The sequence below is a fragment of the Thunnus thynnus genome, chromosome 16 (genome assembly GCF_963924715.1).
Source record: "Thunnus thynnus chromosome 16, fThuThy2.1, whole genome shotgun sequence".
In the NCBI taxonomy this organism is placed as follows: domain Eukaryota; kingdom Metazoa; phylum Chordata; class Actinopteri; order Scombriformes; family Scombridae; genus Thunnus; species Thunnus thynnus.
In genome coordinates, this window is record NC_089532.1 from 2054068 (window position 1) to 2080292 (window position 26225).

The window sequence follows — 26225 nt, forward strand, 5'->3', positions numbered from 1 at the left end:
TTAATGACTAATAACAGCAAAGAACAACAAGCTAACGCTAATTAAGATAATTATCATTTCCACATCCAGCAGTTTCTGTCCACCTGGTGAATGTAAGTCCAATATTCACTCTCTTTTAGCTCTGTTTTTGTTCTCTACCAACTCCTGAGGGAAATATCTGGCTCTTTAGCTGCTAAATGCTCCACTATGTTCACCAGCTAGTCTACAGCTACTCAAATAGTTACTTAAAATGCATTGGGCGCCAGACAGGAGAATAACGAACCCTGTTGCTTGGTAAAGGAAAAAAAATATATATATATATACACACACACAAGTAACTTGGCAGGAAAATCCCAGTTAGCCTGCTACCCTAGCTACACAAATATACTACACCGGGAAAAAACACCATTTACCCAAAGCATCTTCATCAACAAATGTATTGAAACTAGTCTGTCTCAGTTAATGTTACCCAGTGGCATATGTTAAACCAAACTATATACAGATCTTATATCCATATATCACATTCCCATCACATATTTCACCTTCACAATCACCTTCAAATTAAGTTCCTTTCTGTTATAGAGACTGTGGTGAGTTGTGGGTGTTAATGAGTGTAAATGGCTTAAATTCAGTTCAGTTGCATTCAGGGTTGTTAAAGAGGAGAAAGTAGGAGAAGACTTAGCACTGAGCTTCTGTTTCTGCAGCTCCAATCCCAGTCAGCTTCCAAGCATATCCTCAGGAAGACAGGCAAACTTTCCGCCCAGACACGCTCCGGGGATCCAGCACTTTTCCCTCAGCCCAGGATTGTTCACCGTGGTCCTGGAAAATCCAGCTGGTTTTCTTTTACTATTTCCACTGTCTTTTTTATGTAGTTCACTATTTTAATTTCAAGAGCTTACGTGGGTTGTCCCTTTCATTCCTCTCAGCTCTCATCCAGGCTGAATTGTCAGTTTTCCCCTTCCCCCGACTCACAGGTGTGTCTCATTTATCTCCTCTGTCCCTCCTGCACCGCTCCCCTTCCCTGTCCTTCCAGGATGTAAAGAGCTGTACTGCTCTATCCCCTTTCTGCCACAGCTTGATGTAGTTAAAGTATTGCAGTAAAAGTACATAAGTATTATGAGCTTGATGTAGTTAAAGTATTGCAGTAAAAGTAGTGGTTTGGTCCCTCTGACTGATATATTATTATATATGACATCATTAGATTATTAATAGTGAAGCATCAGTGTTAGAGCAGCATGTTACTGTTGTAGCTGCTGGAGGTGGAGCTAGTTTACACTACTTTATATACAGTTAACTAGTTTAGTCCAGCGGTTCCCAACCTAGGGGTCGGGCCCCTCCAAAGGGTCAGCAGATAAATCTGAGGGGTGGTGAGATGATTAATGGGAGAGGAAAGAAGAAAAAACAAAGTTCTGATACACAAATCTGTTTTCAGTTTTTGGACTTTTTCTCTAATCTTTGATTTTTGCTGAAATATTGGATCATTTAAACATTTATTGAAATGAAAGCATGTGAGAAGTTTAGAGGGAAAAATCACTATTTGGTGGAGCTGTTAACAACTCATAGACATGTGAAATGTGACCCCGACTACACACTGCTTTTTGTAAGACGTCAAAAGCCAAAAAGGTTGGAAACCACTGGTTTCATCTTTAACAATGTGTTGTATTTTAAAAGCTTGTTATATTATCCATTGTGTCAAATCTTCATCTGAAAAGTAACTAAAGCTGTCAAATAAATGTAGTGGAGTAGAAAGTACAATATTTCCCTCTGAAATGTAGAAAGTAGCATCACATGGAAATACTCAAGTTAAGTACAAGTACCTCAAAACTGGACTGTAGTAAATGCACTTGTGAGTAAATGAGGTTTTCAGTGTTTCAGTGAAGCAGGTCATTAAAGCTCATTCCTTCAGAGCTTCCTGTCTGATGACTGACAGGATAAACATTCAGTCTGACGTTCGTTAGTGCCGCGATGGTCGATTACCGCTGAAGACTTCACTCCTCTAATGGAACGAGTCATTAAACGCTGAGACGTTCACAGAGCGAGAGTCAGAGGGAGGTCAATGGCAGGCAGCCACAACGAACTTCAGTTCCTCCATCAGTGGAGGGAGGTCAAAGGTCAGAGGTCACAGGGACACACTACACAGTATGTAAAAAAAAATCTGGGTAGCACTTTCTGATAAGGCACCTTTATAAAGGGTTTACAAGCATTATTTAATAGCTTAAATAATGGTTAATAAATAATAGATAAGCTGTTAATGAGCATAACTTTTGGGTTGCCAGGTTGTGAAAAATCCCTCCTTTCTATCCCATCATATCATTTGCTTTATCTATCTTTAGGACACCTTCAGTGTTCAACCACCTACCTTCTGGAAAGGGCTGCAGACAATTTATTGACATTTATATCTGCAGACTTTTATATTATTTTATATTAATGACATAAACATTTATAAGTGTAAATGTTTCACACTCTCTGATAAATCATCAGTCCTGCAGTTATACATGATTATGAATCATTAATAAAGGGTTAAATGCCTCTGATAAGTCATCAGGTCTTAAAAGTTATTATTTATAAAGGGTAACTTATCAGAAAGTGGCACTAAATTCTGTCCTATAGATCAAAAACATATCAGCGACACTGGAAATCACGTTTCAGGATTCATAGAACCGTAGTTACATATTACATTACGGTCATTTGTAATTTGAAAAGAGGTAGCATACATGATTAAAACCTGTAATTATTAAAGATCTCCTACAGACATGTATTAAGACATATAAAAATACTGCATTAGGAACAATAATGTGTGTCTGATATGTTGTTTGCCACAAAAAAGTATAATTATCACTTTAAAATCCTTAAAATCCTCCTTCTCCCTCATTAAAAATCCAGAATCTACGAATACGTAAATATATTTCTTTTGAAACGTTACTGTAAATACAAGAAAACCGTCACGAGTAAAAAGCCAATAAATACTTTATCAAACCACCTGTTCAACGAACATAAACATGTAGAAAAGCAATATTTTCTCTTTTCCATCCACCGCCGGTATATCTTACACAACCACAGCGCACTGAAGATGCTAAAACAATTAGCATCATACTCCAGGAGGTATAGTTAAATAAAAACACAGTTTCAGGTGGTCTAACCTAGTTTGGTAGTTAGTGGATTATTCAAGCTTTCAACCAAATAGGATCCATTTGATAGATTTGGTAGTTAATAGCAAAACGTTCAAGCTATGCTAACCGTTTCATGTATGTGAATGGAGCTAAAACGATTAGCATCATAATCCGGGAGGTATAGTTAAATAACCTGTTTTGCTAGTTAGTTGATTAATCAAGCTTTCTAACCAAGTAGGGTCTATTTGATAGATTTGGTATTTTATTCCATATCAGCAAAATGTTTTAGTGAATGAATAGAAAATAAAGTGGTACAAAGTGAGCTGTCAATCAAACGTGATCTGGATGCGCCCACACAGTCCTGAGAAATGGTTTGAGCAGCCAAATGAGCTGTTTTTGAGCTTTTTAATAGTTATGAATGTTTATTTTCATTCAGATTTTTGTGGATGCTCAATGAGACACTCAACTTTGATATCATATATGCATTTTTATGATTTCAAGCCACGTTTACCAGAGGCTTTAAGCTAATAACACGAAAGCCGTCTGTATGTAACCTGACTGTTAATCTGAGTTTGTCATGTATCTTAAAATTTGACAGATTCTTGTAAACGTAGCTGCTGGATGAGACAAACAGTCCCTCGTCTCTACCAGCGATACCTGCAGGCCGTGAATCACATCAGCAGCAGCAGCGGAGGAGGAGGACAGACAGCAGCTGTGCACACGTCCTTGAATCAGGTTGCGGTGACAGATGGGTTGTATGTCGTGTGTAGATTATGTTTCAACACGAGTAACATCAAACGAACATACAAAACTTATGGATCCTTGTGCATGACGATTATTCCTAATAAAGGTTGAGGGACATGCAAATTACGGGAGAAACAACAAAACGGAGAGCAGGAGAGGAGGTGAAAATATGGGAGAAATAGGGGAAAAACAGGAGTGTTTGCAGGTTTGCATTCAACTGAAGGAAAAAGAAGAGAAACATATTTTCTAAAAAACATATTTTTGAGTTGAGGGGGACTGTAAAGATCTTAAAGACGCTGCAACAATTTGCAGGATTAATTTAAATGTGTTAGATTGCTCTGTAACTTTCTTGCACTCTGATGCTGCATCCTAAACACTTCATCTTCCACTGTTTCTAATCTGTTTCTAGTGTTCCTAATATGTTATCAATGCCATTAACATACATGATGAGGGCAAAATATTAGGAACACTTTTCAATATAATGCACTCTAGTACAACCTCAATAATAAACATAAAGTAGAATCATCACCTTTCTGACAATGTAGAAGCTTCATAAAAGTGGAATTTATGTTGGACTGCATATCCTGCACAGGTGTTACTAATAAAGTGCTCGATGAGTGTATTTTAGTGGACTCAAATCCCATAATGCAACATGAAACACAGACAACAAGCACTGGCCAGATATAAATGTAATAACTTTGATATAAATTCTCTTTTAAGCAGCGCAGGCAGCCTATAGACTCCCTGTAGGAACATTACAGGACTGATTTTTCGTCATGAACTTAAACGTCACATCATGTCTCCGGTAGCGACGTCGTGTCTCCAAAATACTCGTACAGATTTTTGTGATGTTTTGACTTCTGGTGCGTGTTGGGGAATGTCGGGGGAGCTCGGTACCCCTGTGTGAGAAAGCGCAGATGAATAAAAACGATGAGTTTTCATCTCTAACGTTTTGTTTCATCATCCGTCCATCACGGCCGACGATGATGATGATGATGAAAGGCCGCTCGTTACGCCTCCGGTGAACGACTGACGCTGTCGGATCTAAATTCCACATCAGACCTCCTCACTGAGATGCACAGCCAGAGGTTATTAGAAGGAGCTTCAGGTTCAAGCACCTCCACACACACACACACACACACACACACACACACACACACACACACACACACACACACACACACACACACACGAGCACTGCCTGTGATCTATGATTCATGCGTTCTCATTTAAAACAGTGTGAAATATTTAAAGTTGGCTGGCCGGCCTCAGAGGGTCGACTGACTGACCTCTCTGCTCTTATTACTGCATGAAGGAGGAGGAGGAGGAGGAGGAGGGGAGGTGATACAGGCAAGAAAGAGGGAAAGAAGAAGATAATAAAAGAAGAAGGACTTGAGGCAGAAGTGGATGGATGGATGGATATTGTCTTCATGATTCAGTGGCAGCCTAATGATGAGACTGAATCAACATTTTGTTTCACTTCATTAAGTTGAAGGCTAGTTGGGTTTAGTTTTTGCTCCAACCAATCAGCAGCGAGTGATACTCTGCAGAGCTGGAATAAGGATGTGATTAGCACAGTTTAGCATAAAGACTGGAAGCAAGGGGACACATCTATCTAGATTATAGGGACAAAGACAAACGGAATGACGAAGGTACAACAAAGATCTTCCATGATGATACAGAGTCAAATGCATCTGATTCCAAACATATATAACCTGTTTTGAATCTGCTAAAACTCAAATATTACCAGGAAACACATGCAGTGGCCTTTATTTGTTGAGATTATGACGTAAATATCTCCGTGTCCTCGTCAGCTGGTGTTGACGTTCCTGTAGCGACGAGTGAGAAGTGGCGGAGGTGACACGATTTGTTCGTTTCAAATCGGTCTTCATCATCATAGTTTACAGCCATGTCAGCGGCTCTGCGAAGCCTTGTCCATACTGAGTATAGAGACAGACTGCAGATATACATGCACCTCTATATATACTACAATCAGTGTTCTCTGTATGCAGATGTGCTCCAAACATGCACGCTAGAAAATAAATTGGAGACCACACGACAAGAAATATCTACCTGAAAAAACAAAGAAAAGTTTTTAAAAAAAAAGAAAATTGCGAGAAAAGGACCAAAGATGATGAAGACTTTACAATACAGAAAACAAACGTCCAGTTAGCTTTTCTAGCACATGTGCAGTAAGCGTGCTTGTCATATAGGCTATAAGGCCCATCTGGTAACAAACTGTAAGAACTGTGGTGCTTTGAACTAAATGCTAACATTAGCATGCTAACATGTTCATGTTTAGAGGGTATAATGTTTACCATGTTCACCATCTTACTTTAGCGTGTTAGCATGCTAACATAATGATGTTTAGAAGATATAATGTTTACCATGGTCACCATCTTACTTTAGTGTGTTAGCATGCTAACATGTTGATGTTTAGCAGGTATAATGTTTACCATGGTCACCATCTTACTTTAGCGTGTTAGCATGCTAACATGTTGATGTTTAGCAGGTATAATGTTTACCACGTGCCCCATCTTACTTTAGCGTGTTAGCATGCTAACATAATATTTGCTAATTAGTACTAAATGCACATTACAGCTGATGGGAATGTTGCATTTTGACAGGATGACATTAGATATAAAGACAGACAATTAGTTATTATAATTTGTTTTGATGGGACATGAGTGTCTAAACTAAAGTTCATGGCGATCCATCTAATCCAGGTTTTACTGTGGTTTTGGGTAGAAATGTTACATTTCAGCTACACCTGTGTTTCCAGGTGAGAAATGTTTGTATTTGAAGTAGAATTTATAGATTATTACCTTAAAACAAAAGCTGGAATGTTTGGAAAGATGGAGGAGAAAAATAAATAGCATTATTTTGTGAAAACCACTTTTTTTTTGTTACTTTTGATGGTTTTAAACTTAACCTATGAGTATTGTGTACATATGACCCTAATATTACATCATTATTAAGATATCATCCTTTTATTATCACACTATTACCTTCTTTTTCATCAGATATATTAATCTACATTAGTACTACCTCTGGCATTACTCTGTAACAGGACAGACTGAATACTGACATACACAATTATTATTAAAATATGACCTAATTAATACCCACGTTCGTGCCGAGTTATTAGCCTATAGTTTTTTGTTGAAATGTATAGTGTGCTTGATTTAAATGTCACTTTGATAAACAAACTTTCTACATTTTTTTTGGGATTTGCATAAATAATCTACATGCATGATTTCTTTTGGAATAGTATGTATTTACTGTAACTTTTACTCTCTTAGGTGTTGGTATGATCATGTTTTGGGCTTTTATTTTGGAATATGTAGTAAGTAGCATAGGATAAAGATGTTATAAAATCATAACAGCAGGCTTGAGACTTATAGATACAAAGTAAAATGGTTGATCAGGATCCTTTGCCACAGCAGCTAACACTGTTTTACCTCTGACTGGTACGTCAGGTGATGAATCCTCCTCTCTGCTGCTGATAAACGTACCTGAACGACTGTCTGGACACGAGGAGGTTTCCAGGCAGGACGGGAGCTTCGTATCCCCCCCCCCTCAACTGTGCAGCGTCTCCTCTGATCTCCCCCCCAAAAAAAAAAAAAAAATGCTGCGAGGAAGGTCAAGAAGATGTAGTGAAAGGGGGAAAAATGCATGTTTTATAGGATCTACGTTTTTTTCTTTCTTTCCATCAATATTTAATTTTTCTCAACCTTTTTCAAAATTAAGGTTCATGTTAAAGCTGCAAGTAGTCGGTTAATTGATTCGTTGATTGACAGAAAATGAAACACACATTATTTTGATACTCAAATCATTTTTCTTTGTTCTTTAAGCAAAAAAAAAAAACTAAATATTTGCTTGTTCCAGCTTCTCAAATGAGATGATTTTTTTTGGTTTTCTGTGATAATAAACTGAATGTCTTTGAGTTTTGGACATTTGAAGTTATTAACTTGGGTTGTGGGAAACTATAACTGGCATTTTTCACTGTTCTCTGAAATTTCATCCACACTAAAACTCACTGGGTTCATATTTTACTCAGTTTGGGGTCGAAATAGCACCAACACAACACTGTATTAATGTTACTCAGAAAGGAACCCAAGACAGGAGGTTGTTTTGAACCAGTTTTAGTGTTATTCTTTGTATTTTTCTGTGGGTCATTTACCAAAACTAAAGCTTGTTATAATCTACTCTTATTGTTAATAACTTGTGCATCTTTTGAACGTCATCTGCACGTCGTTTTGTACAAGAAACAAAACGTTTGTGACAGTTTTTAGCTGAAGTTTGTTGTGTAACTACAGCAAAATAACAGATTACTACTTGATAAAGTTAGTTAGTAGTAACCTGATGTTGTGTCGCTGCTATATTGATGCAAACTGTGTAAATTTTAAGCCAGTTAATTAATTAATTCAGAAAGATGAATCTATAATGAAAATAATCTTTAGTTGCAGCTCTAGTTTCTACATCTATCTGGGTGCAAAGATCATTTTTTAATTCTGGGTAAAACATGAATTAATCTCAAAACACACATTTGTCCTGAGGACTACTGGGAGTACTGGGAGTCTACTTGCTTATCAGTCTTTATAAAAAATAAAATCATTTTCTAAACTGGAACCAGAACACAAATAATAGAAGTAGAAGAAGAAGAAGAAGAAAGAAGGACTGTCAGCTTATTGAGACGTGGCAGCGTTTGTTGTGTTTTTTTTTTGGGGGGGGGGGGGGGGGGGGCGTGGGATGACTGAATGTGTCAAAACAGAAGAAATGATGCAATCTGGTAACAAATTCGAGAGAAATTTTTATTATGGATATGGCACCTGTAAGATGGTCAAAACCGGGTTACAGAAAGACAACCATGTATGTGACATGTTCCTCTGAACGGATGAGAACCTAGTAAACTTATAAAAGAACAACTGCTATAAAAATGAAGTATGTACATTTTCGGATTTGCAGCATTATTCATGGTAAATGAACTCAAAAAGATGTCTTTCGAAAATAATAATAATAATAATAATAATAATAATAATAATAATAATAATAATAAAAAATAAGCCAGGCACTCAAAGTTAGCATCAGTTAGTCATGTGTTTTCCCTCTCTTCTGCGAGGAAAAAAAAAAATAGAAATGTACCATAGTTTTCTCTTTTTTAATATTTTAATTTGTTTGTATTTAGAATTTTATAACACTGTTAACATTGATAATAAGAGATTCCCTCTCTCCCGTATTTCAGCTACTTGGCACCAAGTTCCTCATAAAAGAATCTGTATAATTGTACAAGAAATAGTTAAAAACACAGACACAGTTTCTTCACAGGTAAATGAAGTGATTTTTCAATATTTGTAATTCTTAAACACTATGTATTTTTGACAGCAGCTGTGATTAAGGTTTTTAAGTTTTTAAAATCACCAGCAAAGTTTTTCATTTTTCGACATAAAACACAGAAAAAACATTTAAACAGCTTGGACCGGCTGTTTGGTTTTTGTTACATGTGGGTGTATTTCCTGGTTTCATCTGAGTTATGTGCAACCAACCCCCCCTCCCTCCCCCCCTCCCTGTCCTTCCCCCTCACCCCTCCCCCCCACCTCCCAAAAACCCCCCCTTTCCGTTACCTGCCATTCGTTTGTGTCCCCCCCCCCCCCCCCCCCGTTTTCACGCAAAAGTAGAAAACGCTAAAATCCAGAGAGGAGCGCAGAAACAAAAATGCTCCTGAAGTTGAAGATTCAACCACAAATGACCCACCAATCAACCGACAGATCGAACAGCTCGGATCACATTCCCCTTATCGAACAAAAAAAAATAAATAAATACATCATTGAACTTCATAACCTGGGTTTTTTGTTGTTTTTTTTTTTGTTGTTGTTTTACACGTTAGTAGCAGTAACAAGACATTGATTCTTCACAGAAAGCACAGACGCTACAGATTGTTTTTCCTGATATGAAGGGGAGGATTAGAGGCCCGCGTCGGTTTTTGACAATACAGACTTTTATTCTTCCCAACGGGCCTCCATCGCGTCCCCGTTTGGGCTCGACAGACTTTTAAAAAAAACAAAAAAAAACAAACTAAACACAAAAAAAAAAACAAAAAACTGCTGGACCGAAGGAATAAAAATAAAAACAAACAAAAAAAAAACGAGGGATCGATCACGTGAAACGCATCGGACGAACTTACTAAACATGCAGTTCAGTTTTCCAAAACACCTATAAAAATAGATTTGTAGTGCGAAATATTTTTTTTCTTTTAATTTCTTTAGAAATCTCTAAAATTGTTTTTTTTATTATTATTATTATTATTATGTGTCCTGAAATACTACTGTGATTTTTTTTTTTTTATTATTCTCCTCCCTTGAACCACTTGTTTAACTTTGTTCGTCCCGTAAGAGAAGTTTGCGCAGGAAGTCAACAAGTTCGGTGGGAACCAATGAAATACACCCAATGCACACAAGAAGCCCCAAGGGACTCTGGGAAATGTTTCACAACTGAGGCTTTTATGGTTTTTCCAGGACATAGGACTACATCTAAAATGCTACTTTTAGGCTTTTCCTCATCATAATTTATTTCTATATAGTGTAAATATTTATTAGTTATTTAATACTTTGTATGCAAGAGCTGGAAACTGCAATTCCCAGAATTCCTTAGCGGCAAAAACATGGCTCCATAAACCTTTGAGCTAGTTAAAGAATCTTTTCATCTCTGAGAGAAAAGACAGCGAGATAAAGAGGTTTTGTATAAGACTACACAACAGCAAAAAGCAATAGCAGAGAGAGAGAGAAAGAGAGAGAGAGAAGGATTTAGAAAAAACAAAAAAAACAAACAAACAAACAAAAAAAAAGAGGTTTTACAAAGACGAAAAAGGAAGCAGCGAAAAAAGAGGTGGACTCTACAAATGTTTTTTTTCGTTTTTTGCAAAGGCCACCGAACACGAAATTTCCACGAACCTCCACTGGTTTCACTAAGACTGCAGATAGAGAGAGAGAGAGAGAGAGAGAGAGAGAGAGAGAGAGAGAGAGAGAACAGAGGACGGAGACGGAGGAAGAGAGAGAGAGAAAGAGGCTTTTTCGGGATGTCAATCATCACGTTAGACTCCACCCCTCCCCCTCCCTCCCCCCCTTCTCCCTCTAAGCCCCGCCCCTCGCCTCTTCACCCCCCTCGCCCTCCCCCTCCCCCCAACACTAGAGATAGAGCACAGAGAAGACAAAGGACAAAAACAGCTACAGTAGCTCAGTATATACTGCATATAGTCAACACACACAGAGAGAGAAGTTGCCATGAAAGACTTTTTGACAGCCAGTGACACTAAACACATCGGTAACACATTTTTACGGCTTAATCACACTGGGTAATAAGGATGACGGGATGGTAAAGACGGGGCTGTCAACTTTAAAAAGATGGACGTCTTTGACAGTTTTTATACCGTTTTAATTATTACTTATTCTCATCTTTTTTTTTCTCTTTTTACCAAAAAAGTAGAAGAAAAAAAAAAATTTTTTTTTTTTTTTTTTTTTACAAATGAACGAGAATCACAGTGCTTTCAAAAACACCAAAACTTGTGAGATTAACATTTCTTTTTTTGGCAACGGAGGCTGGGGAAGAAAAAAAACACAGAAAACAAGAAGAACAACGACAAGGACAACGTCGCTAAAGGAATGTGATTTTTTTTCTCTTCCTCAAAAAAAAAAACAAAAAAAATCTTTTTTTTTTTTTGTTGTTGTTGTTATTGGATTGATTGTTTGATAGATCGATTGATTGAAAATGCATGTCTTTATTACAATCTCCTTGTTGATATGTGGTTTTATCACAGGGTCCGGCGATGAGATGGAAGAGAGTGGATTGTTTAGGAAAAAATCTTGTGGAGGTGATTCCGGTTTAGGAAGAAGAAGAAGAAGAAGAAGAAGAAGAGATGGAGGAGGAAAAAAAAAAAAAAACAAGAAGAAGAAAAGTAGTTAAAAACAATAAAACAGTGATCAAACAGGAGCCGGTCGAGGTTTTTAACATTCATTTTTCAAGTTAGCAACGCTAGCTAATTAGCCTCAGTCTCACTGAGAATTAAAAGTGATCAAGTTAGAAAATACATCAAAAATAAAAACAGCTTAAATCTCAACCAATCAACTCCATGTTGCCATGCGGAGCTCCCCCTAGTGGCCCAATCAGGTTGAGCGTTTTTTTTTTAGACAAACATACGATGAAACATGGAGATGACGTTGCTGATTTAGAGGTTCTTACTGTATTTCTGACTTTCCTGAAGGTCAGAAGAGGAAAAAAACAAAACAAAACTTTTTTAAAATTGTTCCCCCTCCAAAAAAGAAACGATCAGTCTGTCGACAAGCTGTGGGTTCGTTTACAGCACCCACATCAGCCAGCTGAATCAGGGTTACTGGACGGTCGGTAGCACCATGAATCTGTTGATAAGACAAGGTAGAAATGTGAAACGGAAAAAAAAAGGTTAAAAGATCAGATAGACAGAGTGAAGAAAGAAGACAGATTTGAGAATGGGAAGAGATGCAGAGGAGGTTATGTTTGGTGCGAGACCTGTAGGTAAACTCCTGGGATAAAAGAGGAAGTAGTAACATTCGATAATTCACAGGTCATTACCCGGCTGAAATTGCTTTTTTTTGTTTTTCTTCTTAATGCTTGATTCGTAAGTTAAATCTGAGCTAGAATATTTTATAAAAAAAGAAAAAAAAAAAGGAAGAAATAAAAGAAAAAAAAACAGCATTTTAATTCTCTAAACTATTCCCTCAATCGAGAAACGTCCTCAAAAACCTTTTTTCAAAAGATTATTATCTTATGACACCTCTGTCAGGTGCGGGGAGCGAGCGCCCTCCTCTCGGTTTAAAAACTTTCTTTTCAAGTCTTGATCACATCAAGATGCAGAGGAGAGCCGCATAGAGTTTTCTGTCCGTTACAAATCCCTGTACCGTCCTCCTTTAAATACACACAATCAGCATCTTCATAAAGATGCAACAGAAACAAGTCAAATAATAAAAATTATCCCCGTCAGGCTCCAGCGGAGTCCTTCGGCAATATGAATTCTCTGTAGGCAAAAAAGGAATTCTTTACAATAAAGAATAGTCTGTTTTTGTTGTTGTTTTTTTTTTTTTAGTTCATTCGTTCAGGAGAAAAACTTTGCTGATCGCAAGAAACAGGAGCAAAGAGAGAGAGAGCGGAGGAGAGGAGGATGAGGAGCAGAGAGAAAAAAGATAGAAAAAGGGGGAGGGGGGGGAGGGGGGGGGACATGTTTGAGGGTCATTCATGTCTATTACACAAGCTCAGTTGCTCAGATTCAAAGTGCTAGAGTACATCTGTCATCCATTTCCTGTCCGTTCTCCCCTCTCGGAAACACAGTGCTACACCGTGTTGATAAAAGATAGCAAGTAAATAGTCTCTTTTTTTTCTTTTTTTTTTTAAACGAGTGAGTAGTCTTTTACTTTGACACAGTCGTTGATTCCGGAAACACAGTAATGCGGTCTCGAATGTTTTGCGTTAATCCTCCTTCCTCTCCAGAGTTGTCTGCGTGGTGTGGATCCCGTTGCTGTACACCGGGAACGGTAGCGTCGAGAAAAGTCCCTCCGCCGTGGTGAAAACGTTGGCCGCCGTTGGCATCTGGCCTCCCAGGGCGCCGTTTCCTCCCGTAGCCGCCGGGGAGCCGACGAACGGTCCGGCGGCCGCCGCTGCCGACATGTTGAGCCTGTGGACGTGGTGGTAGAGCATCTCCATGGGCGTCTTCGGGTCCAGGCCGAACCCCGAGCTGTCGACAAAGTTCATGGCGCCGTTGGGGAGGAGGTTGCCTTGTGCCATAGCCAGGGTGACGTCCGCCGGCGCGTACCTGATGGTCCCGGTGGTGTAGACCCGTGGAGCCGTCGTGCTGGTGGACGCCAGAGTCCCCGTGACCCGGTGGACCAGAGGGAGCACGACGTTACCCGCCTGCAGGCGCTGCAGCGCCTCGAGATCACCGGAGTACAGCAGTGAAGAGGAAGGGGTTGATGAGGACGAGGAAGAGGATGAAGAAGTGGAAGAAGAAGAGGAAGAGGTGGTGGGCGTGCCTTGTTGCTTGTCCCGTGGGGAAGCGGAGAGAGGAGGGGACAAGGGGTCCGCAGAGGAGGCGCTGGAGGGAGGAGCTAGACTCGCAGCGCTGGAAGCAGAAGACGGAGCTGAGCTCCCGTTGTAAGGAGGCTTCCTCACTCCTCCCGCTCCTCCCTCGGTTCCAGGAGGGGTGAGGACGGAGTCGGGGATAGCCACCTGGAGAGAGCCTCCCTGGGGTGAGGGGAAGGTCTCGTGGGTCCCCGGAGCAGCCGGCTTGGAGGTCATGCTGTACGGAGACTCGTTTCTGGAAATCTCTCTGTTGGGCGGGTAGTTCCAGATGCTGCTGTCGTTGTCGAAATTGATCGGTTCTGCCATCTCCGTCTTGATTTTCAGGACCGAGGATGTCGCAGCTGCGTTTGGGGAGCCGGAGGAGGAGGTGAGGAGGTGGGAGGAGGCGGAGGAGGCACCCTGTGAGGGGTCGACCAGCGGCGTGGTGTCTCCCATGGCGACGGGGCTGGGCGTGGTGGAGGAGAGGCGGAGCCTCCTGCTCCGGGTCCCGTCCCATTTCTGCACTTTCCTCCTCTTCCGCCTCTTCTGATGTTTGTTTCCGGGATTGGCGCTGTCGCAATCCTGCACACTTCCATCCTCTTCCTCGTCATCGTCCTCATCCTCCTCTTCCTCCTCCTCTGACGAAGAAGTTTGCGAGTTGTGCAGCTGAACTTCCTCCCCCTCTCCATAATGCTCCACTTTAATATGAAGCCCACCAAGATTACCCAGTCCTCCGATGGCGCTCAGTCCCCCTAATCCACCCAGTCCTGTTAACCTCCCCAACCTGCCTCCACTTCCTCCTCCTCCTCCTCCTCCTCCTCCTCCTCTGACCTCCTCCTGCTCCTCAGCCTCTCCGTCTGAAGGCTCCAGGCTGTCGTCACTGTCCTGACTCTCGGGGTTACTGGAGCTGTCTCCTTCTTCCTGGCGTTTCATTTCCTGTTCGGAGGAGCAGTGCGGTTGGCCGGGCTGCTGCTGACGCTTGCTGTCAGCCTCCGGGTCTTCGCTGCGTTCTGATTGGTGGCCTGACTTCCCCTCTGGCTTGGCGTTCTCGTTGTCTGTTAAGAAGAAAGAAGCGAGTCGGTTAAAAATGGAGACGCAGACTGAAAATAAAAGAAGATGAACATTAGAATGTAAAGAGAGGAGATGGATTTAGCTAAAGTGGCAAAAGTTTAGTGCTAATTAACACGTTAGCATTCCAACACTCTAAAACCATGGTAAACATTACCTGCTAAGCATTAGCATGTCAGCTAACATCCTGCTAATGATAAATGAGATGTGCCTAAACGCAGCCTCACAGAGCCGCTGTAAACTGTCACCATGACAACAAACGTACAACTCTGACCAAAATAATTTAACCTAAACTCTCCATCTCTCTACTGTTAACTAATAAAGACACAAAACCCACAAAATATGTTAAAGGAGTAATAAAATGAAAAAACAAACAAACAAACAAACAAAACACAAACACAAAAAAAACATTCAGATCCAGATTTCAAAAATGGACAGAAAAACAAAACATTATCATATTACAGCCTGTTACTGTTTTTAATGTCTATTAATTGTATAGAATACATTGATTATTAGCAATAGGCACATGTTTATTTTATTGTTGGCACATATAGTATATAATAATAATAATATATAATTAGTTAATTAGATTTTTATTATTTTAAATCTCAAATAAGCTCTCAGCCTAAATTTAAAGTGTGTGAGAGAGGATGATTTTGTTGCTGGTTTTTATTCCATAACCGAGCTGATCTGTATTTAATAAAAGTATAAAAGTCTCCTCTGCAAAAATAGTCAAGTCCTGCCAGTTTCAATACAAATGTGTTGGATAAAACGATCAAAATACTAATAAAAAAAAAAAAAGTTTGTCCTGAGGGAAGCGTGAGAGGAAAAGGTCTGCAGGAAATTTCATTAGATGTTGATAAAAAATTTAGTCCTGATGGTCGATTTAGAGTCCAGGAAATCACCAGAATCATTAGTGTTCATCCTCTTGGAATCATGAACGTGCACAAAGCATTTCAGCTGATGTGGTGCAGCTTTTATTTTTTAAACTTCTCGACTTATTCGGCATAAAAAAAAACATATTTGTGGCGAGAAAACCTTTAACCGACCGACACTAATCTCAGGTGTTGATTCTTTTATTTCTCCCAACAGGATTTCCATGTGTTGTTGTTGTTGTTGTTGTTGTTGTTGTTGTGTTGTGATCTTACTAATGTGTGTTCAGTATCTGTAGCTGCTGCTGTTCAGGCATGTTGACTCTGTCCAGCCCATTACACACACACAACAGACACACAGACAGGCTTCAGTCCCTGCCAGCACTCTGAGGCCAGCAGCTGCCCAGCTGGCAGCGCTCTTCCTCCCTCATGGCAGCCGAAAATGTCGACTCAATTGTTTTGTCTGGGGAGAACCCTGTATCTCCATTAAGTGTGATTTCCAAGCAAAACAGATTTATTCTCCGGCTGCAACTGAACATATATCAGTGATTTTTAGATGTTTCCTGGGGGTCAGACGGAGTTTTTGGTTTGGTTTATTGACAATATTATAATATATTTTTTTAAAACACAACATCTGATGCAAGACAGAAACTAAAAGCTGGAACATTGAGTCACTAAAGCAGATCTATAATATTTTAGGGAGCAGACATGTTTTATTAACATTGTGCACGACCCCAAAGTAGCTTTAATGCCATGAATATTAAGTTAATAGATACTGCTGAGAGTAACCAGTGTTACATCATCATTAAAGATAGCATGTGTATGACATTATTACAGGAATTTAATGGGTTAAAAGCACATTAAGGATACACGGTACATGCCTGGTGTATAATGTTCTGCATGTTTTCTTAATTGTCTTTTGTCTGCAGTAAATATTTAAGTGGTCATTATAAAACCAGACATCATAGCTACCACGGCAACAGAGAACTGCAGCATCCTTCTCAGCTTCTAAATGAATATTTCAGTTTTTTTACTTGGCAACAGCTTCTCCTACTTGGACGCAGTAACATTTCGAGGGGCAGCTCACACCAGAACTTTCCCAGTGATTCACTTGATTTAATCGTTCATGTCGAGTTCCAACTTTGGTGAACTTTGACATGTGAATTTACACCGAATTAACCGTCTCGACGGTATCGATCTAGGACTGGAGAGGCCCTAAACGGAGAAGCTATCGTAGCTCGTTAGCCGCGTTGCACCATCGATTTTTTTATTTAACCTCCTCTGTCAGAATACAAACCTGCTCCACAAAAGAGGAACGGACACAGAGACACAGAGTCCAGGCTGCAAATATGTCTTTAAACTGTATGAATTTATTGAGCTGGTGAGATTAGAGAGATACTGGGAGGCTGAAGCACCTTCCACTGGATGCTCCAACTGACTCCCATTAAAAAAGCCTCAAATTCTCTCTAGAAATACTGAGTCAATCATTATTTTCAACGAGTCATTCTGGTCTCAATCTCTAAATTCAGGCCCTCTAATAAATGTGCTGGTGGTCATTTTGGAAATAACTGCTCTGTTAATAAGATTTGAACACATACAGTAGCTTTGACGTCTGCCGTGCAGGCTCCAGGACTCACACTGAGTCGGACTTTTGTCGCAATATTTCAGTTCAATGCAACGTCCGAGGTAGCGTAGCATGTCTCCAGAGCATGAAATCTTCAGACGGGCCAATAAATCTTCAGGTCACCCGCAACTTAGTATTAAACTCAAAACTTATAAGACTCAAAGAAATACACAGGAAGCTGGCAGAGTTCAATGTGAACAGGTTTACTCTGCATAAAGAGCGATACAAAGCACACCGAGACATTAAATTATATACCTCTCATAACCCCTCCTAATGTGGCGCTTATTTGCTAAACCTCACCTAGCTTGATCTAAACACTTTGGTAATAATCCAGACATGACTCATCTCAGAAAACAAAGGTGTCAGTTGTACTTGGCCTCTCCCACATATATGATATATATCATACGCTGAACTTTGCAGCTTCAAACTGGTGCAGATGCAATTATATACTCGCTATGTTTGTACATTTTAATGGGCACCGTAGTTGTTTTTCTGTGGATTGCATCCTAACAGAGCAAAGGTCAAAGGGCAGATATCTCATTTTAGAATACGTTGAGCCTGAGCACCTCGGGCGGGCCTGTTGGAGCCCGGGCCGAAGCTGGCCGCCGCGTGCAGCAGCTGGCTTCAGTTTACAGCCGACAAGGCGAGCCAGAATCACTCTCCTCCAGGAAGAATAACAGCTGGCACTGATTCTTATCATGCCAACGCAGGCTGCATGACTTGATAATATTATGCTGAAGGTGGAGGCCTCGTGTTGGGTTAAATTCAACTATACTGGCCGCTGTCGGGAGCTGAGTGTCTGTCTGGATTGGAAGCTTGAAACGTCGGTGACACATGAATTTAATCCTTGATTTGTGTTTCTGGATCTGAATGAGGACGTCAGTCTTTTTAATTTAGTCGTCTGTATGGATGATCAGGTTCAGCTGTGTTTCTGGTGGACAGGTTTCAATAACTAATCAGGTAAAATGGGCCAAAACATTAAACTAGAACTAAACTTACTGTCATTTTTGGATTTTACGTCATTGTTATTTATGACAGCTTTCTCATTTTTCCTAAATCTTTTGATGTTTATTATGACTTATATGTTATTTATTGTGCTGTATCTTGGATGTGATGCTATTTATATTTAATCTTAAAGTCTATCTTGGATTTCTGGAAGCTAATACTGAATGAAAATGTTGAATTTATGCTCTTTGTAGTAGAAATGCAACATTTCAGTCATGGACCATGTTAGACGTCTGTCTCCATATTGTTAAATGGTTGATGGATCAGAGCGAATGATGGAAATAAATCAAAGACTTAATCAGTCTATTCATGACAACGTCTGATATTTTGTATTTTATAATATATTAAAATGATGTCAACAAACTTAAACCTCTAAAAGATCAGATTCACAATATGAAACATCTTCATTTATACAGTTGAAAAGAGGAACCAAATGACAAACACTGGAAATAATCCATCAATTAAAACATTATCTAAAATGAGACCAACAATAAATGTGAAGATCTATAAAATACAGAAACATGTTTGACGCCAACACGTTTCTGTAATATTGAAAGCTACTTTTTGTTTTTTGTTTACTAAACAAAGATGCTCTATGATATTTCCTTCTTTTAAGATCTGTAGAATAAAATTGAAAATTTGAAATAGAAAGAAAAAAGCTGCAGAGTAATAAATTGAATGGGTAATGCTAAATGGCATTTCTAATAATAATAATAATAATAATAAGGATGACATCTGTATTTTTAGTAATTGTAGTGTTCTTAATACTGTTACCTCACTATTTGGTTATTAAATCACATGTATTTCATATATTTTTTAATTGTTTGGATGCTGTTAGTGCTGCGTAAAGTTAGACGCTGCGTCTCAAATCCAGACTACAAACTAATTCTAAGCAGGTTTTGAGTTTTTAATTTGTTTACACTGCAAAAATGACAGTATATGTAATATGTTTTATTTCACTGGTCAGAGCAGGAAGCAGCAACTCTTCCTATTTTGTCAGCCTTGGTGTGTCTCCAACAAGTGTGACTTTCTCTTTGGTGTTCCTCAGGGTTCAATCCTTGGTCCGCTTCTGTTCTCCCTGTATATACTGCCCGATTGGAGAAATTGTTCACAACCATGGTGTAAATTTTCATTGTTACGCAGATGACACCCTGTTATATTTATCTGTAGCGCCAGACGACAAAGATGCCCTAATCCCTTTGACAGATTGCCTCTCGAGCATCATACAACCTCCTTAAATTAAGTAAAGATAAAACAGAAGTTCTTATAATTGGCACAGATGCACAAAGAGAAGAACTTTCATGCAGGCTTGGAGATTTGGCTCTACAGATTAAACTACAAGTAAAAAACTTGGGTGTTATCCTTGACTCCACAACGCTACAAAGACAGCTTTTTATCATGTAAGAAACATTACAAGAGTCAGACCATACCTTACTTTGGAAGATGCCAAGAAACTCACTCATGCCTTTGTTTTTTCACGCTTAGATTATTGTAATGCACTTTATACTGGTTTACCAAATAAAACCATTGATCGGCTGCAACTCATTCAAAACTCAGCAGCAAGAATTTTAACCAAAACTAGGAGAAGGGAACATATAACACCAGTATTAGCGTCATTGCACTGGCTACCTGTAACGTTGAGGATTGATTTTAAAATTCTTTTACTTGTTTTTTAAGCCCAAAAAGGTCTCGAGCACCTTCGTACCTCTCAGATTGTTTGTCAGAATACGTTCCGAACCGTTCGCTGAGGTCGCTTAACGCCGGCTTGCTAAATGTGCAAACAAACAAAACGCAAAATGTTACGGTGAGGCAGCTTTTTGCAGCTACGCACCAAAGATCTGGAACAAACTCCCTCCACATATTAGACAAACATCTTCTGTTTGAGATTTTCAAAAAGCAGCTCAAAACTTATTTTTATGGTCTTGCATTTAATTAACTGAACCTTTTATTTGCCTTTTACTGTTATCAGCTTATTTACTACCTGTTTTATCGTTTTTATCTCATGATTTTACCTCCTTTTATCCTCTTACCTCTTTTTATCACTGTAGTTTTTTTTTAATTGTTTATTGTATTTATCTTTCTCCTTTCTTTTAACATTATAAAATATATATTTTTTGCCTGCTTGCTTGTTTTTACCTCTTTCTGTAAAGCACTTTGAGCTGCATTTTATGTTATGAAAGGTGCTATATAAATAAAGATTATTATTATTATTATTATTACTTTCAAATATGACGCTTGTGTGAGGTCGCAGATGACATGACGTCCGGTGAGAGAGGTTCTGTGATGTTTCTGTTCAGTACAAGATGTGTAGTAGGATTAATTATGTTGTATACTAACTGCATAAACAGTATACTGTGATAAACAGTATATACTGAATAGAATCAGTATGTGGTGTGGATATGGGACACACTGAATCTGTGATGTGAGAAGCAAAGTTTCCCTACAAAATAATGTGTGTGAAGCATAAACAAAACGTGTTTCTTCTTCTTTCACTTGCAAAAAAATGTTTAAATAAACACCGAGAGGTTTTAAGTTGATCCAGAGTTTTTGAGGCGTTTTGTGGCATCTTCTTCTGTGGTGTTCTGTGTTGTTATGTGAGGTTTGAAGGTATTTTGTGGTGTTTAGTGGAATTATTCAGAGTTCGATGGCATTTTGTGGCAGTTTGCAGCAGTGCCAGTGTTCAGTCGGTCCCTGCAGCTGTTGGCGTTCATCACCATCCAGCCTGGCACGGACGCCACACTGGCACCGACTGATAAAATATCTTTGGCTTTCTCTCGTTCAGGCTTTATTTCTCACTGGTAGTTATTATACCGCTAACACTTGGAGGGAATCATACAGGTTTTATACGCATGTTGTGAGTGTGAAAGACTTGTTTTATTCTGAATATTATATAAAAAACACAGAAAATCAAGTAGATCAAATACACTAATGTGACTGTTGAAGGTTTCTCTTTTTCTTTCTGTCCATAATTCTTATATGTTGTTTCTTCTCTTTTTCCTGCCCCTCATACAACCAGTCTCAAAGAACTTGGATGTGCATTTCCTGCAGAAAGTGCATGTGATCGCTCCTGCTGCTGCAATTTTACTGTTTCTGTAGCACCTGTGGGTGAAATTGCATTAGATTGTATAGACTTGTTCAGTGTCCCTGTCGTTACAGCATTCCCTAATGTGGTTGGGTTTATGGCTCTTGAAGTGTATTTGGCAGTTACATAAATATAAATAATACACACAAGACACAATAATAATGATACCTGAGTTTTCTTTGGACTCGGATTCAGAGTCGGACGATTCGGAGGATTCAGAGGTTTTCTCTGGTAGGTTGGGCAGCTGAGCGATGTCGATGGGCGTGTCTTTATACTCTGGATTACTGTAGAGACACACACACACACACACATACACACACACACACACACACATACACACATACACACACAAACACACACAAACACACAGACACACACACACACACACACACAGCTTTGTTTCAGTAACAAAAGTTTTTTTTGACATTTTTCTTCTGTAAATCGTTGAATAAAAGCCGACATTCATTCTAAACTGGTTTTCATGGTAAATTCAGCAGAATATACGTCTCCATGCTGGTAAATTGTAAAAATAAAACACAACATTCAGTAACAAAACCCAACTTTATTCATTTTCTTACTTATATTCAGCTATATTCCAACTTTTTATAGTTCAACAAGAAAAACTCCTAAAACCCCAATAAATAAATAAAAATAATAACTGAACTAACTTAATGTACATGTTTATTTCTCTTTTTGTCCTTATTATACTTAATTCTACTGTGTATTTGTGTAATTGTATAATTTAATTCCTCTTTAATACATTAAGTGATACATTCAGAGCTGTTGTGAGTCTGAAATAATAAACTGAACTAATTTAACTCTTTAATTTGTTGAATAAATCCATTAATTTACTACTGTTTGCTCATTCATGTGTTTATGTGCTTTATTCTTTCATTTATTCAGTCAGTCCTCGTCTGAGCCGGGTTGACCTCTGACCTGAGGACGTAGTTGACCCAGATGATGTTCTTCTCGTTGGCGTTCTTGGCGTTGATGGCGATGGTGGCGCTGGACTGGATCCAGATGTAACCGCCGTTCTTCTGGATCCACCGGTAGTACTTCGTCACACACTGACCCTTATTCATCACTGAGGCAGAGAGAGAGAGAGAGAGAGAGAGAGAGAGAGGAAGAGAGAGAGGAAGAGGAGGTGGTTTGTTGTTTCATGGTGGATTTAGTTTGATATCAGGAAGGAAAAGAGAGAGAGAGAGGAGCAGCCATCGGATGTCATGTGACAGCTGGCGGAGAACTGCTCCGCTGCTGCCGTCATTAATCAGACCAACACACACGGCCGGCCTCCGTGTGTGTGTGTGTGAGCGTGTTTCTGTGTGTCTCTATATGTACTTCAAAATTCAATATTTCCATGATGCATGTTCATATCTCATGCCGATATGTTTACATGTTAAATTTTACTTTCTTTAAGGTGGACAAACACGCCTGAAGATCAGGACACTGCTACGACCTGCGAGGTGAGGTCATGTGACTGACGGAGACGTGGTCTACTTGTACTGTAAGATGGTAAATCTATACAGCAAAGAGAAAAATACAGTAACGTTTGTTCATCTTTATTCTCTCAAGTCTATTTGGTTTGGACAAAGTATGACATCATCAGTGTGATCAATGCACAAAAAAACACTAATTAGGAAAAAAACAAAGACTTGTAGTAAACTCATCTCCCTCCAAAAATATTAAATATGACATCATAACCTCTGAGATTATTCATACAAACATAACTTCTATTTAATCAGACTTGAAAGCTACATTTAAGGATAAAGTTCAAACACACACTTCTATTATCAGAGAATTTAAATTATTCAAATATTATATAATATTCAACACAGATTAACTATAACGGTCCAGAGTCTCCAGAGAAAGACCAGCGTTGAGTCCAGACATTCACCAGTCTTACTGGAAAAACTGCAGACTGGAATAAACTGTGAAATAAAAACAGACTTTGGAAAACTGACATTTTGAAATAAAAAGTCTGAGGTATTGTTATTACTATAAAAAGAAGAACTTTATTGGATTATTTCACACTTTTAGGGTTATATTATATATTTTGTCTTTATACACTGACAACAATATTTATATAATGAAATCTTTATTTATTTTAGATCTCAATACTTTCCTTCTATCCTTCATTCATTCTCTTTTCTTCTTCATCTCATAAGAAACCATGAAAATCACCCAAAATAATAATATTAATTGAGAACACACACACACACATCAGTAAACTATGGAGTGATGTCACCTTTCCTACACTGTGTTTTCATTATTTCAACTTAAATAAAGGTTTTTCCACCACTGCAACAACAATCTGATACACCTGAACAAGCTGCAGTACCCGTCTTTCTCCACCAGATAGTGCTGTGTCACTGCAACAGTCGCCCCCCCCCTCCACCCCTCTGCAGCCTCAGGAGGTGGCGACCCCCCCCCCCCCCCCTTCCTCCCCTCCCCTCCCCTTCCTCCCAACCCCTGCTCCACCCTGCGACGGCATGCCGGCAATAAATTTGGCTAAATTAACCACTAAATGGTTATCTCAAGCAATATGTATTGGCATTAATCAGGAGCCGCTCAAACAGAAACAGTCGGAGACGAGAAGCGAGGGCCACTAAATTCATATCCCTCTCCTCCATTTAATTACGGACACAAATAGGTTTTTCCACGACAGAGAAGAAAGAGAGAGAAAGTAGGACGGTGATTTATATAAAAAGAAGGCCAGTAATTAAAAACTATTAGAAACTAATAGCATTGTTTAAGACGACATCCCCAGGGCTGCTCTAATTGACTTTGGTCGGGCGGCCGGCGCTCATTCATTTTCTATTTGCCTATTCATAGAGAGAGAGAGAGAGAGAGATGGAGGGGAAAATAACTTGTTTGCATGTTAAGGCAGAGATGGTGAGATCACGTCACCTTGAATGTGACCTTGCTTTGTTTGTACGGCAGAGTAAATAACGACACAATGAATGCACACACTCACACACACACACACACCAACACACACACACGGCTGCCTGTTCAGATGACTGCAGGTCCTCAGAGAGCAGCTCAGTGTATCAGCATGTCCAATGGAAGAGGACACACACACACACACACACACACACACACACACACACACACACACACACTCATACAAGGCTTTATAACAACAGCAGGCTGCACTCTGCTGCTGCGTACTGAATATACACACTGTCTCACATGTGAAAGCAGACTGTCGGCTGATGTTCACTCCTCACCTGCAAAATATACAGAACTGCAAATCTGGCCCTCTAGCGCAAATATTTGTCCCCCTTTAAAGGATCATTCTGCTGATTTTTCTATATTTTTCTTCTTGTCAACAAATCTAATGTGTGTATCCAAAGCCTGATATATCTGATTCCTCCATTGTCATCCAAAAACTATTAAAAACACGTCAAAGAGTCACATCGCTGCACTGGGTGACATGTTCCTGCATCCCAGAAGATGCTGGTTACTGTAACTGGTTTAGAAACGACTCCAAAGAGTAGAAAACAGCTTTATTAGCTTGTTGTGCTACATGACACATCCTCTTCACTTTGCACTGAAGCTCTTTGAGAAATCTACAATGTAGAACAAAGTCAAGAGGTTTGTGACATGTAGCATAGCAACAAGCTAGCGAAGCTGTAAACAGAACGTGTGCAGCGGCGTCCTGCCTCAGTCTAGAGGGTTATTACGGTAACAACCATCTTCAGGAACAAAGGAACATGTCACCCAGTACAGCGGTGTGACTCACTGATGTGTTTTTAGTAGTTTTTGGACGACAACGGAGGAATAAGATATATCAGGCTTTGGATACACACATGAGATTTGTTGACAAGAAGAAAAAACATAGAAAATCACCAGACGCATCCTTTAATGTGTGAATTCAAACACTGTTATTACTCCACAACATGACAGATTTGTTCTTAACAAACACAAACAGGTGGCAACAGTCTGTCGTAGTGATGAACCTACAGAGGATTATCAGCTTTATAGAGAGTTTCAGCTCATCGTTTATCTGTCCGGCTGCACTTTTATTGTTTCGGGTTCACTCTCGGCGCTCTCATAGCGTCGTTTTAAGACGTAGCAGGCGGCTGTTTACAGAGAAAAACTCAGGAGTTGGTAGAAAACAGAGTGAATACTGGACTCAGATTCACCAGCTGTTTGCTAACAAGTTCACTTCCTGTTTCTGCTGCCCCCAAGTGGCCAAAAAAAAAAAATCTGTTATTGCAGGTTTAAGGTTTTGTCTTTTGCCACTTCAGTCTCTTGTCTTTGTCTCTCTCTCTCTCTCTCTCTCTCTCCCTCTCTTAGTCTTGCAGGTGAGGTTTCCACCATGTTAACCCTCTCCTCTTACTCCTCCATTAAATCACTCACTCTCTGATCGCCCGCTAATGAAGGAGAGGAAGAGGAAGAGAGAAAGAGAGAGAGAGAGAGTGCTGGAGGCTCGCCCGAGGCTGCAGGAGAGAGACCGATAGATTAAAGGACTTATATTCCCTTTTAAAGTCTCTCTACCTCACTTTCTTTTCCTCTTTTTTTTTTTTTTGGTCAATGTCACGCCTCTCTCTCTCACTCTCACACACACACAGACACGTTTTTTTTTTTTTATCTCTCTCTCTTTTTACATGTTTACATCTCCTTGTTGTTGTTTTTTTAACTGCATCTTTCTC

At 39.4% G+C, this 26225-nt stretch overlaps 1 protein-coding gene and 1 long non-coding RNA gene across 5 annotated transcripts in view; one reads left to right on the forward strand and one right to left on the reverse strand.

The window, feature by feature from the left end:
- Nucleotides 1-1349: 1349 nt before the first annotated feature.
- On the forward strand, nt 1350-7392 carry LOC137199425 (uncharacterized). Its single transcript, XR_010931782.1, has 3 exons — nt 1350-3081; nt 3688-5485; nt 7313-7392. It is a non-coding gene; the product is annotated as an uncharacterized lncRNA (long non-coding RNA).
- Nucleotides 7393-12428: 5036 nt separating this feature from the next.
- Nucleotides 12429-26225, reverse strand: part of LOC137199794 (neuronal PAS domain-containing protein 3) — a 373346-nt gene continuing 359549 nt past the window's right edge. For all 4 annotated transcript variants that reach the window (XM_067614341.1, XM_067614340.1, XM_067614343.1 and 1 more), the window contains 3 exons: nt 22504-22651; nt 21736-21851; nt 12429-14971 (listed from right to left, as the gene is read on the reverse strand). In XM_067614341.1, the coding sequence (XP_067470442.1) occupies nt 13329-14971; nt 21736-21851; nt 22504-22651 (1907 nt within the window). In that variant the 3' untranslated portion in view covers nt 12429-13328. The remainder of the gene's footprint in view (nt 14972-21735; nt 21852-22503; nt 22652-26225) is intronic.